Raw genomic sequence first — 11,782 nt, 5'->3', positions numbered from 1 at the left:
CCTGGCAGAAGCCACACAGTTTGGCACATTTATAAAAGATGTAAAACAGGGTGGGGTGGAGGGAGACAGAAGCATGAGGTGTCCAGGGTGGCATGACAGACACCAGACATGCATCGTGCATTTAAAACCCCTCCCCTCAGATCCCCTCCCCAACCGAGCCCAGAGGAGTAAACCCCACCCCCATCGCCTGCCACTGTCCTCAGGATGGTGGCTTTGCAGAGGACAGGACCAGGATGAGGGGTGCTGCAGTGGACAAGGACAAGAAGCCTTGGATGAATCCGGTTGAGAGGCAGAGCAGTGGGGGAAGAAGGCAGACTTCTTCCGCTTAGACATGCAGGAGAGTGGCCCATGGGACCCCAGCAGTGGGAGAGGAGGTGGGACCAACCTTGCAGAAGCCCTACCAATCAGAAATCTAAGGCAAGGGTCCCAGTGTCCCCTCCAAACCCACCCTCCATGCATACACACACACAGGTAACACACTCACAACCCTGAGCACACCCCAAAGGGGCTTACACCCCTTGTCCCTCGGGAGCCCCTTGGGAGCTTGGGAGGAGACTTTCCCTCAGGCCAGGCCTAGCCTGAAACAGGACCTCCCTTCTAGAGGCCAGGCTAGTCCTCTCCAGGGTGGGGAGAGGGACAGCCATAGGCCCCAGAGCCCTGCAGGCCTCCCCAAGGTAACAGCTGGTGACCACAACGTCCAGGTGGGCAGGAGCAGCCATACTGCTATACCCGCACAGGGGGGCCTGCACAGGCTGCCAGTGGTCCCCGGGACCCGTACTCGTAGTCCGTGTCTGTGGGGGAGGCCATGAAGGAGCTCAGTGAGCTCCCAGTCTGCCGGTCCCGGAAGCTCTGGATATAGCTCTGTGGGAGAGTAAACACAGATGTGAGTGCAGCCACAGACCCCTGCCCGAGAGCCACCTCAGGCAGACATCCTCCCTGCACCCCCATGAGCCTGTGATGCGCCCCAGACTTCTGTAGGCCCAGGACCACATCACACTCATAGACCGCGGCTCGGAGACCCTGCCCCATCCCAATACCTCATTAAAATTCTTACTCAGACACCTTTCCCCCTCCCAGAGCCGGGCCCATCAGGCTCCTGGCGCAGGGGTTATGATGGGTGGACAAATGCTAGGCCTTCCAAACTGTGACCAGCCTCTGGGAAAAGCCCAGTCCTTCTTGGACAGAGTTTACAACATTCCCTTGTCCCACATTTGGATTGGAGGGGCTCGGAGTGCTCACCGGGGACAGGACATCTCCATTGAAGCGTTTGATGGGCACCGGCCTGCGCCGATAAGCAGGGTCAGGAGGCCCAGGCCTCGGAGGGGCCCGGGGACCTCTGGGGGGCGCCCGAGGAGGTCTCTTCTTGCGCCGCTTCTCCTTGCGCTCTTCCTGCTGCCTGATCCGCATCAGCTGCACTCGGCGTCGCTGCCGGCTGATGACCACTGTGAAGGGATGGGCAGAGGAGCGCTTTAGAGGCCCCTGTGCATCATCTCCACCCTTCCTCCCTGCGGGCTCTGGGCTCGATTCCCCTTGCGTGTAAGCCCCCCTTTCCTTTCCTGCTCTCCCACTTCTCAGATGGAACTTCCATTGTTCTGTACCTCTGAAAGTCTTTATGGAAGATCCCTAGACTTCTCGGCTGCTATCCCTCTCCCAACCCGGGGCCCTAGGTGTCATCTCCCTCCCAGCTGCTATCCCTCTCCCAACCCTGGGCCGTACATCAGGGGTCAGCAAACTGTGGCTCGCGAGCCACATGTGGCTCTTTGGCCCCTTGAGTGCGGCTCTTCCACAAAATTACCACGTGCAGGTGGTACCTTGATAAGGAATGTACCTACCTATATAGTTTAAGTTTAAAAAATTTGGCCCTCAAAAGAAATTTCAATCGTTGTACTGTTGATATTTGGCACTTTGACTAATGAGTTTGCAGACCACTGCGGCCTAGGTGACTCCCTGAGACCAGCCATCATCATCTCACTACTGGGCTACCACAGCTGCCTCCTCACCAGTTTCCCTTCTACGCTCCCTTCCCCAGTGCTGTCTATACTCAGTAGCCAGAATGAGCTTCCCACATTCTAAATTAGATTACATCCTCCCTGCGTTAAAGCTCCAACAGAATCTTACTGCCCTCCTAATAAAGTCCTGAGTCCTCGTCATGGCCCAGATGGCATCCCTCACCCACACAGTCCAGCCCCGCTTCCTCGGCAAGCCATGCCCATTTCTTCCAAGGTGTCTGGGCACCTTTGCTATTCCCTCTTCTGTAGCTCTTTGCATGGCTGGCCCCTTATCTTTCAGGACTCAACTTAAATGTGACCTTTTCCAGGTGGCCTTCTTTGAGTACCCTGTCTGTAACAGCCTCTGAAGGTCACTTTCATCTACCCTGCATGCCTCTTTCATACCTCTCTGCACAACTGGAATCCTCTTGTTTTCCTGTCTATCATGTCTCCTCCACCCAACTCTAACCCCACAAGGGCAGGGACGTTTTCTGTTTTCTCTGCTGTAGCTGCAGTTCTGGAGTGGGCTTAGCACAGAGCTGCTGCTCCATATATTGTTGTGAGTGAGTGGTAACACAGGTCCTGTCTTCCCAGACCATGGGCGAGTCACCTCTCTAAGCCTGTTGAGGCCTTCCATTACTGGAGTGTATGCGCACGTGCACGCACCCACACCCACACCCACTTCTCTTATGCTCACCCTGGCCCCTGCCCTCTCACCTTCCGTGTGGGAGTTCCCCTCGGCCGTCACCCGCCACTGCACCAGCACGCCCAGCAGGCTGAGCAGGGGCCAGAGCGCCAGCAGGGCCCAGCTTCGCCAGCAGAGCGGAGGCACAGGCGCAGCTCGCAGCCGCTCCACGGCGTAGCGCCCCAGCAGCAGCAGCTCGGCAAAGTAGTCGGCCGCGGTGGCGATGAGCGCGGCACCGGTCACAGCGGTGGCTAGAGTGGTGAGTGGGCGCGGCCAGCGCAGCGTGAGCAGGGCGCAGAGCAGGCCGCCCCCCAGCAGCAGCCCCAGCGGGCCCCACACGGACCCTGGCTGGTAGTAGGGCGCGGAGCCCAGCAGGGCTGCAGCGGCGAGCAGCAAACCGAGCAGCAGCCCCACCAGGAAGAGGCCCACACTGCGCACCAGCATGGCCACTAGCCCGCACAGCAGCCCGATGCCCAGCGCAATGCCCGCACTCGCCCCGGCACTCAGCTGTGTCTCCAGCACCCGCTCTCGGTAGCACAGCAGGAAGATGACCACCGAGCCAAACAGCAACCCAGTGAGGAAGAGCACTGCCTTGAAGCAGCGGTAACCTAGAGGGGAATAGGAGCTAGTGAGGGGCCATGAGGTCACCCGGATGGAGGCAAGGGGTGGAGGGGTCAGGAGCATGGAGTCACAGGAACCAGAGGCCGGACACTAAGATAAAAGAATAAGGGATCATTGGGGTCCTTCAGGCACCAGAGATGGGGGCACTGGGGTGTAAGGAAGTCAGAGGGATAGGTCATTAGGAGTCACTTGGAAAACAGAGACGGTCATTGAGATGAACGTTGGGTCTTTGAGGGTTTGAGGAGTCAGAGATAGGTCATTGGAGTCAAGGAGGAATCAGTGATCCAGCCATTGGGGCCCTTGGAGTCCTAGAAATCTAAGAAATGGTCACTGGGGTCACATGGCATGAGCAGCAGAGTCACGAGAGTCTGTGGAAAAGGACTGTTCAGAGAGATGAGGTCTTTGGAAGTCAGAAATCATTGAAAAGATGAGGGTCACATGGGTTCAGAAAGATGAGGTCTTGGAGGGGTCACTAGGCTTCAGAGACATGACATCATTAAAAAGTTACAAAGAGAACAGGGACTGGTTCCAGGAGTCAGGTCTTTGCAGGTCAGGGGGACTGGCAGATGTGGAATCACTGAGAGTATTAAAGGGTTTCAGAGAGAGGGTATGTTGAGGTCAGAGAAACGGGATTATTGAGATCATGATGGGAGAGGAACAATCAGGCAATGAGATCCTAGGGATCAGAGAGTTAGGAGAAATGGAGTCAGAGGGATAAAAGGTGATGAGATAACTAGGAGGGTCATTAGGACCTACAGAGGGTCCTAGGGGATCAAAGAGGATTATTGGGTGAAATAGTGGTTGTGGAGTTTCAGGAAAATGGAGGTGTTAGGGCCCTTGGGCCCATTAATGGCACCTGGAAGAGTAAGGGACTTATAGATATTGAACAGTTGGGAAGATGGGTTAAGGGGTAAGGGAGAATAAAAGAGAACGGTCAAAGAGGAGATTCAGTTGTAGGAATGAAGGAAAGCATCAGAGTCCAGAAGGTTCTGGAGTCAGAAAGAGGTAAAGGGCATACACAAGGGCTCAGTCCAGGAGCCAGGGAGTAGGGCACCCAAGAGGTAAGGTGGCAGGGAAGCACAGGAGAGGGACTTTCAGGGTATACCGAGCAACTACAGAAGAAGCGGGTATGGATAAGGGAGGGACAGGTGATAAAGGACCCTTGGAGACCCAAAATGTGTCCTGAACCCTTAGAGGGGCCCTTCTTTCTGCCCACTCTGCAGTTGCTCAGCCAAGAGTTTGGGGATGGAAAGAAAAGGAGCATCTGGCTCTCATTCCTGCCTACTACGCAGCCATGCTAGGGGGAGATGTAGAGGCATCAGAGCAAAAGTCTCGCCCACCTCTGCCAAGTCTAAACCCCACACTTTCAAGCGTCCTCTGCACTCCTTCCACTCACTTATCCTGCCCCTCCTGGAGGCTTCCCTCAGGCTCCGAGCCAATAGAGCTTGCTCCCCTCTCTGAAGTTTTGTAACTCTTGCACTGTACAGTCACTGAGCACTTATCCCACTAGTCCATCTGGCACCTTTGTGCAAATTAGAAAGAGACTTGCCTTCCTCTAGGCAAAGAATCCTGCACCAAGGCCTAGAGTTTGGCAAGTGGAACATGGACTGGGTTTCAGGCCCTACTTGCCTATCTAACTGAATCCCTTTGTATAATAGCTATCCCGTACAACTGTTCACAGCAGACCTTATTATTGGAGCCTACCTTGTAGGCGATCTCCGTGTCTGACTACCATCCAGCCCACCCTACGGTTGACCGTTGAACAACACAAGTTTGGACTTCATGGATCCACTTATACACAGATATTTTCAGTGAGCGCACAGTCAACCCTCTAGGCCCCTGGTTTCACGTGCATGGATTCCACTGACTGCAGACTGAAAACAGTATTTTGGGTCCATGGCTGGGAATTTGCAGATGCTTAGTGCCAAATTAAGTTATTCAGCACGTGGATTTTCAACTACGACCCGAACCCTTGTGGTCTTCAAGGGTCAACTATAACATGTATCACAGGTGTGAGAGTTCCAGAAGCCTCTCCCCCATCTATGCTCTGGTAAGGGACCATGTTTAATCACCCTGCTAAATGTTTTCAGTGTTAAATGTTTTCACTGTCTAGCTAGCACAGTAACCCAAACACACCTTCACCACAACAGTTACCTATTGAGTCCCTAGTAATTTTCATAGCAACCCAGTGTGAGGTGAATATCATTGTTCCAACTGTTCAGATGAAAAAACTGAGGCTCAGGCAGGTTGATGTGCCCAAGATATCACAATGAGGAAGGTTTGATACCAGGTTCAAATTGAAGCATGCCTAATTCAAAACCCTGTGTCCTTTAGAATCTAGAGTCTAGATCGTCTAGAAGCATGTGGGATGAAAGAACGTAAGCAAAAAATAGCTAGTAATGCTAGTGGTGATGGTGGAGGAGATGGAGGTGGTGGTGGAGGAAATCTGGGGTGCTTCAGAAAATAACTTAGGAAAACAATGGGGAGCCCAGGTGAAGGATAAATTAAGGGTCTCACCGAAGAAGCAGTAGACGACTCCAAACAGACAGCACATGATGCAGACGAGGGCCGGCAGTGCCTGGTACCTGCGCTCCAGGGGCTGTTCACAAGGTGCACCCCAGAAGGCATCATCTGGCTCAGGGGGCAGTAGCTGGAACCGCAGTGTCGACACAGTGCCTGGCATAGTGCTAGGAACGAAATGGAGTCACCCTCCCAGGTCAGCCTGACAGAGAGGAAGTTGGAGTCAAGGAGGAGTCCTGGGTCTCCACCAGGATGGGGCAAGAACGGGAGCGGGAGAACGAGGCAAGGACACACTAGACAAAGGAGTGGTGCCCACATCAGGCAGCTCTGGAAGCATCCCTAAAGTGGGGGACAAAAGACAAAGGGAACAAAAGTGCCTGACTAGAGGGGGCCAGGATACAAAAGTTAAAAGGGGAACTGGGTCGGGGGCCGATGAGGGCAGTGTGCTCCCGGTGAGAAGGCAGCCAGGAGACTCGTTTGTGGGCGGCTAAATCTGGGATTGTCCAAAATCTACCTGGGCCGGAGGCGACCTGAGCTTTTGAGTGAAAAAGGCTGTGCAGACGCCGGAGGGTCCGGGGTTGCGGGGCGCCAGAGGCCCCAGCTGCCTGGGGTCCGGAAAAAGTCCGTCGTGCGGGGAACGGGGGTGCTGGGCCGAAGAGACCGGTCTCTGAGCGGCGGCGTCGCCGCTCCGCCTCCAACACCGGCTGAAACTCCAGTCCCGTGGCGTCCGGGGACTCGGGCTGGGCCTGGGGAAGGGAAAGGAGCAGGAGCAGGCGCTCGGGCTACCCCAGAGCCGCGGCCCCATGCCCTGAGCCCGCCCGCGGCCTTTGGTGCTGATGGACAGCTCCGGCCTCGGCTCCTGACGTCACTCGGGCGCACCATCCAGGCAGGGCGGGCTGCTTTGACGTCATCTGAGACGCACCAACCACGCCGGAGGAAGGTAAGGGACTCCGCCCCCGGCGTCTGCTTTTCCCTCACTGAGGAGGGGGCACTTCCGGGGGTCCTTCCCCTTTAACCTCCCCCTTCTCCTCCCTCTCCGGTAGCTGGAGCCCCAGACCCCACCCCGGGGGCGGGGTCCTCTCAGTGACACGTCGGACAGCGGCGGCCGCGGCGGAGGCTGCCGCTCCGAAAGCAGGGACCCTGCGCGATACAGCGCGGCGGCCGGAGGAAGATTGGAACGCGGCGCAGGGTATTCGGCTCGGGCCGCGGGCTCTGCTCCGCGGGGCGGGAGCGGGCCCGCCTGTTTGGCCCGGGCCCTCCGGGTCCGCCCCCTCGCTGGTCCCGCCCCCTCGGAGCCTTCTCTGGCTGCTCTGGGGCTGCTCCGGGTCCGGGGCCCGCGGTCCGGGCGCCATGCGGGCATCGCTGCTGCTGTCGGTGCTGCGGCCCGCAGGGCCCGTGGCCGTGGGCATCTCCCTGGGCTTCACTCTGAGCCTGCTGAGCGTCACCTGGGTGGAGGAGCCGTGCGGCCCAGGGCCCCCCCAACCCGGAGATTCTGAGCTGCCGCCGCGAGGCAACACCAACGCGGCGCGCCGGCCCAACTCAGTGCCGCACGGAGCGGAGCGCGAGAGACCCGGGGCCGGCGCAGGCGCCGGGGAGAACTGGGAGCCTCGTGTCTTGCCCTACCACCCTGCACAGCCTGGCCAGGCCGCCAAAAAGGCCGTCAGGTAGGGATCAGCCCCGCCAACCCCATCTCCTGGGCACCGGCCGGGACGGGCGCTCTGGGAAGGCCGCCGGGGGCCGGGTCAGGCTCCGGAAGGAAGGGACTAGTCGGCCAGGAAGTCTTTGGGCTCGGATAACTTCCGATGGCCCTGCTTCCCCCGGAGCTATGAAGCCCATCTGAGGCCTTCTCTGGACTCCATCCGGGCCTGAGCTGAATTTGCCTGCCTCTGTGCTAAACCGACTCGACCCCATAGTTCCCTAAAGATCCTTTTAGCTCCCTGGCTGGGCTGTTGGGTTTAGAGAAATGACTGGTATATATAATGAGTTTACTGTAGAGAGAGAGGGAAAGAAAAAAGAACTAGAATTTACCTATACCTCTTGTTCCTGGGTGGGACACCTCGTGATGAGAGTTGTGAGGGAAGAGTAATGTAACCATCCCACTAATACCGCTGTCCGTGAGTTGGAGTAATTTCTCCCAAGTTCAAATTGCAGTTCTGCAGCTTCCCTTCTGTGTTATGGAAGCTAAGTTACTGGAACTCCTGAGCTCCTGTTTGCCCCTCCCCCAAACACACTCAATACACTCCTGTCATACATTCCATTACATCATTTATGTGATGTATTTGTGGTATAATGGCATCTTTATATAGAAATAAGTACTGTATACATGGTTTATAAGTACCTATGAGCTAAGCATTTGCCTAAATGCTTTAAGTAGATATAATCAACCCCATTTTTTAGATATGACTACTGAGGCTCAGATAGGTTAAATAACTTGTTCAAGGACACAACTAATAAGTAAGGAAACGGAATCAGATCCACAATATACCTCTCATATCTGCAATGGATATTGTCATCTCCCAAAAGCACTATGTAGGTATGACTAATATTTCACTTAAATCAGCATGACCCCTGGGAAAGAGTTGTTATTCTTATCCTTTTCATAGGCAAGGAAACAGGCCCAGATGGGACTGTCCTGCGGGACCCTGTGCATGCTGCCTCCTGCCCACCGCTATGATCTCGATAATCTTGTGCTATCTTCTCCCCTAGGACCCGCTACATCAGCACTGAGCTGGGCATCAGGCAGAGGCTGCTAGTGGCAGTACTGACCTCACAGGCCACGTTGCCCACTCTGGGCGTGGCCGTGAACCGCACTCTGGGGCACCGGCTAGAGCGTGTGGTGTTCCTGACAGGCTCTCGGGGCCGTCGTGCACCACCGGGAATGGCAGTGGTGACTCTGGGTGAAGAGAGGCCCATTGGCCACCTGCACCTGGCACTGCGCCACCTGCTGGAGCAGCACGGCGATGACTTTGATTGGTTCTTCTTAGTGCCTGATACTACCTACACGGAGGCGCACGGACTGGCGCGCCTAGCTGGCCACCTCAGCCTGGCAGCTGCTGCCCACCTCTATCTGGGCCGGCCCCAGGACTTCATCGGTGGAGAGCCCGCCCCAGGACGCTATTGCCACGGCGGCTTTGGGGTACTGTTGTCGCGCACACTGCTGCAGCAGCTGCGCCCCCACCTGGAAGGCTGCCGTAATGACATCGTTAGTGCGCGTCCGGATGAGTGGCTGGGACGCTGTATCCTCGATGCCACGGGAGTGGGCTGCACTGGGGACCATGAGGTGAGAGATAATAAGCCTCCCCACTGGCGCCTCCTGTCTGAGTTTGTGCACTTCCCCTGAGAGGCAGAGGGATGGTTGGAGATGTAGACCTGGGTTTCCATGCCAGTCTGTCCTTTTCTATCCCTGTGACCTTGGGTAAATTATTGCATTTCCTGAGAGTCAGCCTCTTCATCCATACCAACGGAAATAATTATTGCTCGGGGTTGTTAAAGGGAGACTTGCACGTAGTAGGTTTTCAGTATTGGCTATTATGACTTTATTTGAGCCCCTGGACAGCTCTGATGCCTATTTCCTAGGTGAGCTAGCAGAGACTTGCTCAGGCTCACAACTTGTCAAGGCACTTAAACCCACAGAACTCTGACTGCAAGTCCACATAGGTCATAGGATAGGGAGATGAGACATGCTATGAGGTGGAGGAATGTCCCATCATTCTTCCCATTATGGACCCCTTCCCTTCCTTTCCCCAGGCGGTACATTATAGCTACCTGGAGCTGAGCCCTGGGGAAGCCGTGCAGGAGGGGGACCCTCGTTTCCGCAGCTCTCTGACTGCCCACCCTGTGCGTGACCCTGTGCACATGTACCAGCTGCACAAGGCTTTTGCCCGGGCTGAGCTGGAACGCACCTACCAGGAGATCCAGGAGTTGCAGGTATGGTCTGGGCTGGGGATGGGGGTCCGGTCCTGTGGGGTCTGAGAAATCCCAGGGAAATATAATATGAACTCTAGAATCAGAACACACTTGCCTCCTGTTCATTTGTCTCTATCTATTCTGAGAAGCCCCTCCAGAAACACCCTCTCTTCACTGTCAGACTGCTTCCCTCTGGGGAAAGGATAGATAGGGGCCTGGGAGGGCAGAGCTTGGTAGGGGACAGGACCCATCCTGAGTAGCACTGTCGCCTGCCCAGACCCCCGGCTGTGTGCTGGCCCCTGGGATCTGTGCCTTGCTCACGGTCTGTTTCTCCAACGCAGTGGGAGATCCAGAACACCAGCCGTCTGGCAGCTGATGGGGAGCGGGCAGCCGCCTGGCCCGTGGGCATTCCAGCACCCTCCCGCCCTGCCTCCCGCTTTGAGGTGCTACGCTGGGACTATTTCACTGAGCAGCATGCATTCTCCTGTGCCGATGGCTCGCCCCGCTGCCCTCTACGTGGGGCTGACCGGGCCGATGTGGCCGATGTTCTGGGCGCTGCCTTGGAGGAGCTCAACCGCCGCTACCACCCAGCCCTGCGGCTCCAGAAGCAGCAGCTGGTTAATGGCTACCGACGCTTTGATCCTGCTCGGGGTATGGAGTACACGCTGGACTTGCAGCTAGAGGCGCTGACCCCCCAGGGCGGCCGCCGGCCCCTCACTCACCGGGTGCAGCTGCTGCGGCCGCTGAGCCGCGTGGAGATCTTGCCTGTGCCCTATGTCACCGAGGCCTCACGTCTCACTGTGTTATTGCCTCTGGCCGCCGCTGAGCGTGACCTGGCCCCTGGCTTCCTGGAGGCCTTCGCCACCGCAGCTCTGGAGCCTGGCGACGCCGCGGCAGCCTTGACCCTGCTGCTGCTGTATGAGCCGCGACAGGCCCAGCGGGCCGCCCACGCGGACGTCTTTGCACCGGTCAAGGCCCACGTGGCAGAGCTAGAGCAGCGTTTCCCTGGCGCCCGGGTACCCTGGCTCAGCGTGCAGACAGCCGCCCCCTCGCCCCTGCGCCTCATGGATCTGCTCTCCAAGAAGCACCCGCTGGACACGCTGTTCCTGCTGGCCGGGCCGGACACGGTGCTTACGCCCGACTTCCTGAATCGCTGCCGCATGCACGCCATCTCTGGCTGGCAGGCCTTCTTTCCTATGCACTTCCAGGCATTCCACCCAGCCGTGGCCCCGCCGCAGGGCCCGGGACCCCCGGAGCTGGGCCGAGACACGGGCCGCTTTGACCGCCAGGCAGCCAGCGAGGCCTGCTTCTATAACTCCGACTATGTGGCAGCCCGGGGGCGGCTGGCCGCGGCCTCGGAGCAGGAGGAGGAGCTGCTGGAGAGCCTGGATGTGTATGAGCTGTTCCTGCGCTTCTCCAGCCTGCACGTGCTGCGGGCGGTGGAGCCTGCGCTGCTGCAGCGCTACCGGGCCCAGCCGTGCAGCGCGCGGCTCGGCGAGGACCTGTACCACCGCTGTCGCCAGAGCGCGCTGGAGGGCCTGGGCTCCCGCACACAGCTCGCCATGCTGCTCTTCGAGCAGGAGCAGGGCAACAGCACCTGATCCCCACCCTGTACCCCGAAACCCCAACCAGCTGGAGCTGCCTGCCCGCCTCCCTGGACAGGGCTGGCTGTAGCCTCGGACTCCAGGAAAGCCCACCGGCCCCTCTCTAGCTCTGTGGGTCCTCAGGCTCAGGACAAGCCCTGTGGGAGGTGTCCTCGGAGCCGCCCTTCCTGCCCCCATCCCTGCCCTCGACGCTGCTGATTCAAGCTGTGGCCTCAGTATTTATGTAGAGCAGTCTGCCTGACGCCAGGCCTGCCTCCAGGTCCTGGGGGCTGGGCTGTAGACGACTTGGGGGGGGGAGCTGAAAGAGGAATGTGGGGTGTCTCCCTGCTTTTCTCTTCTGGACCCCGATGAAGCTCTCTGCCTTTAATAAACTGGCTGAGTGTGGACTGGTGCTTGTGCGGTTTTGGGATACCAGGTTGATGCTTTATCCACTGAACCACCTGGCCAGGGCCTGATTG

General features: G+C 57.6%; 2 protein-coding genes across 4 annotated transcripts; one reads left to right on the top strand and one right to left on the bottom strand.

Moving 5' to 3' along the window:
- Nucleotides 1-6: 6 nt before the first annotated feature.
- On the bottom strand, nucleotides 7-6,736 carry TMEM198 (transmembrane protein 198). 3 transcript variants are annotated; one of them, XM_066345613.1, is made up of 5 exons: nucleotides 6,329-6,736; nucleotides 5,812-5,981; nucleotides 2,706-3,281; nucleotides 1,240-1,442; nucleotides 7-861 (listed from the first exon to the last, which is right to left on the bottom strand). In XM_066345613.1, exons 1-5 carry the CDS (start codon nucleotides 6,694-6,696, stop codon nucleotides 724-726), a joined length of 1,455 nt encoding a protein of 484 aa, XP_066201710.1. In that variant the 5' UTR covers nucleotides 6,697-6,736; the 3' UTR covers nucleotides 7-723. The 3 variants fall into 3 exon arrangements, with proteins under 3 accessions (XP_066201710.1, XP_066201711.1, XP_066201712.1); XM_066345614.1 differs by having other exon boundaries at nucleotides 5,812-6,016; nucleotides 6,329-6,454; XM_066345615.1 differs by having other exon boundaries at nucleotides 5,812-6,153; nucleotides 6,329-6,430.
- A 182-nt stretch (nucleotides 6,737-6,918) lies between these two features.
- CHPF (chondroitin polymerizing factor) lies at nucleotides 6,919-11,715 on the top strand. Its single transcript, XM_066345609.1, has 4 exons — nucleotides 6,919-7,478; nucleotides 8,521-9,094; nucleotides 9,562-9,741; nucleotides 10,062-11,715. The coding sequence occupies exons 1-4, from the start codon at nucleotides 7,165-7,167 to the stop codon at nucleotides 11,319-11,321; spliced, it is 2,328 nt and encodes a 775-aa protein (XP_066201706.1). The 5' UTR covers nucleotides 6,919-7,164; the 3' UTR covers nucleotides 11,322-11,715.
- The last annotated feature ends 67 nt before the right edge of the window (nucleotides 11,716-11,782 follow it).

This window comes from Saccopteryx leptura, chromosome 7 (genome assembly GCF_036850995.1).
Source record: "Saccopteryx leptura isolate mSacLep1 chromosome 7, mSacLep1_pri_phased_curated, whole genome shotgun sequence".
Classification (NCBI taxonomy): domain Eukaryota; kingdom Metazoa; phylum Chordata; class Mammalia; order Chiroptera; family Emballonuridae; genus Saccopteryx; species Saccopteryx leptura.
The sequence above is the reverse complement of the archived record's forward strand: the minus strand, read 5'-3'. Positions and strand labels throughout refer to the sequence as shown.

Excerpts from the sequence above, each read along its gene's own strand:
- TMEM198 (XM_066345613.1), bottom strand. The coding sequence starts at position 6,696 with ATGGTGCGCCCGAGTGACGTCAGGAGCCGAGGCCGGAGCTGTCCATCA. Across the intron at positions 3,282-5,811 it reads AGTCGTCTACTGCTTCTTCG|GTTACCGCTGCTTCAAGGCA; the intron begins GTGAGACCCTTA and ends ATTCCCCTCTAG. Across the intron at positions 862-1,239 it reads ATGGAGATGTCCTGTCCCCG|AGCTATATCCAGAGCTTCCG; the intron begins GTGAGCACTCCG and ends ACTCTCCCACAG.
- CHPF (XM_066345609.1), top strand. The coding sequence starts at position 7,165 with ATGCGGGCATCGCTGCTGCTGTCGGTGCTGCGGCCCGCAGGGCCCGTG. Across the intron at positions 7,479-8,520 it reads GCCGCCAAAAAGGCCGTCAG|GACCCGCTACATCAGCACTG; the intron begins GTAGGGATCAGC and ends CTTCTCCCCTAG. Across the intron at positions 9,095-9,561 it reads GCTGCACTGGGGACCATGAG|GCGGTACATTATAGCTACCT; the intron begins GTGAGAGATAAT and ends TCCTTTCCCCAG.